This window comes from Camelina sativa, chromosome 20 (genome assembly GCF_000633955.1).
Source record: "Camelina sativa cultivar DH55 chromosome 20, Cs, whole genome shotgun sequence".
Lineage (NCBI taxonomy): Eukaryota > Viridiplantae > Streptophyta > Magnoliopsida > Brassicales > Brassicaceae > Camelina > Camelina sativa.
In genome coordinates, this window is record NC_025704.1 from 28,420,192 (window position 1) to 28,422,791 (window position 2,600).

At 30.7% G+C, this 2,600-nt stretch overlaps 1 protein-coding gene across 2 annotated transcripts in view; it reads right to left on the bottom strand.

The window, feature by feature from the left end:
• Positions 1-332, bottom strand: part of LOC104771919 (aluminum-activated malate transporter 14) — a 7,938-nt gene extending 7,606 nt beyond the window's left edge. Inside the window, exon 1 of one of the 2 annotated variants that reach the window (XM_010496538.1) lies at positions 183-332. In XM_010496538.1, coding sequence (XP_010494840.1) covers positions 183-308 — 126 coding nt within the window. In that variant the 5' untranslated portion in view covers positions 309-332. Of the gene's footprint in view, positions 1-19 lie in introns of both variants that reach the window. The other variant, XM_010496539.1, reaches the window with a different exon arrangement.

Sequence of the window (2,600 nt, forward strand, 5' to 3'; positions counted from 1 at the left end):
GTTTTGACTTATAATTTACCAACAGAGAACTCGAGGACGACCACGACGGTCATGACTGCCCAAATAGCACTGTTTCCAATGCCTTTGAAGAGAGGCTCCATGAGATACAATAAGGAAACAAGTGTCAATGAAACTCCTACTTTCAAAGCATGTTTCACTCTCCTTGGATCATCTTTTCCAACCTTCCATAGGTTCTTTAGAATCTTCTTGATCTTCTTTGGAAGTTCTAGAACCTTCGTCTTCATCTTCATCTTTGTAGAGCCTTCCTCATCCATCTCCATGCTCCTTTCATGGACCCTGTTCGACATATTTTTATTTTGTTCTGTTTTTTATTTTGGGTCCAAAATGGGAATATGAAAGAGTTTTGGTGTTGGTGTACTCTCTTTATATAGTTGTATACATATACGTATGCTATATACAAGGCATAGACGTATATATACAGTAGTTGGCCTGATGAAGCAAATAATGATTTAATACGTGTTTAATTATGTGTCTATATATTGTCTATATATGTTTGTGTGTACAATTAATTTACTTCTATTGATATAATTTTGTTGGGAGAGATGATGGTCCTGATTTTTTTAATAGGTTTTCAAATCTAACCAAAACTTATCACACTATTTTTTATTAATTTTTACATTTCCTGAAACATAGCATTCAATTTTTTTTTTTTATAAAGTTAAATTTTTGTATTTGTTTTCCCATGTAAACTCAATAATTCATAACCTTTTTTTTGTGAACCAATAATTCATAACCTTAAGAGTGGATTTAATAACCATTTTCTTGTAGTAATATACAAGTGTCTAGGGGATTAGATTGGTTTTCACATGACTCACAATATATAATTTGATGTGTGAGTAAAGATTGTTTTTAGTTTCTCCACAAAAAATTAGGGAAAACAAGAAGTCAAAATATACTAAATTAGTGGCCGCTCATTGAAAAAAATGGTACTATTAATTAATGGACGTTCCATATATCACTTGTAACATAACTTAAAGATCCGAATAAGTTTTAGATTCACCATTCATATGCATGCATGTGTCACTGATCATTTCATTCAAAATAATAAAAAAAACATCGTTGTGCGCAGATCTTGATCATGTATCGTCTTATTATGCTATATAAAAATGTTTTCTCTGACATAGAAAATTAACGAATCTGCATCTGAATGTAGGCAGGATACATAACTACCTCTCTTTAAAAATCGTGGTGGTGCTATAGAGTCATAATACAACCAAAAATTATAAGTGGTTTCAAGTATCAGACAAATGAATATGAGTTGGATTTTTACAAGTTTCGTTGTCGTTTTATAACCTAACACATTGAAAAGCTTAATTGATCTTATACACAAGTGAAAAGAAATTTGATTACGTGGATGAGAATTTGTTATCAACACGACTAAGACTTATAATTTGTCGTGTTAGGTTGAAATAATACTGTTTGTCCACACAACCTGGTGACAGCAGAAGACCGAAAAAGAAAGAAAATAATATCAAAATAGTTAATTAAACTGATATATCTATGACTCATCGACGTAATAATCATACAATTACTAGTAAATACTAAATAGGTAATCATCAAATAACAAATGTATATATTTAGTGACGGCGATTAGGACAGACCTAATATAAAACTAAAGCCTACTACTAATGAAATGATATGGTTTCCTCGTAGATATTTTAATTGTCACCTTAAGTCCTTGGCCTTAAAAGTATATACTATTAACTTTTAAATTTCAATCACATAGATACCGATGGCATAGCGATTGACTTAACATAATATTACAAAAATATACGAAAGTTTGTTTAATTTCATGCCGTTCGGCGCATTATAGTCTTGTAGATATTTTAGCTGTTGTATGTTTTGCATCAAAGAACGTCCAAATAATTTCATTAAACAAATGTGGACTTTTTTTTTTATCTATAGCGATTCGAACGTTGACACGTTGCATGTAAATTGTTCTCTTTATTTTTTTTTGTAATCAGTTTTCCCAAATTTATTTATTACACCGGCGAGTTTAATTTCGGGATAGGTTTGTGACAATTAAGTTATTTACCTTCAAGTTTAAGAAAACTAAACTTTTTATGTAAGTGCAATATTGGTTTTGAATCTTTTTTTTTTTTTGGTCAAATTGGTTTTGAATCTATGATATATAGTTTGAGGTAGTTGGAGAGGAGACGATTCGAAATATGTAGAAAAAAATTGAACGGTTGAAGTGAATGTACGTAATAAACAGGTTGACTTATATATGCACTTTGAAGCTCTGACAAGGGCCACAAGGCCAAAATAGATTAGTGGTTTTTAAAGAGAAAAACGAAACTACTCTTCAATTCCATTGGAGAGAGAGGTAATAATATACTTCATAATTGGTTAGAAACTTAGAATATCCAATTGACACGACCATAATCATGTTTTACAGTGTGTTTTAAACCAAATGTATACTCTTATTTCATCTTTAGCTGCTATCTATCTTATAATCTTTTCCATAAATGCTGTAAATAAAAGTCTTTATTTGCTTTGTTGTATACATGTTGATCCATTGTAGATTTGCATTTTCTCTAGCCTACACCTTTTCAGTTGGTTAAGCTCAAATTCGTTTT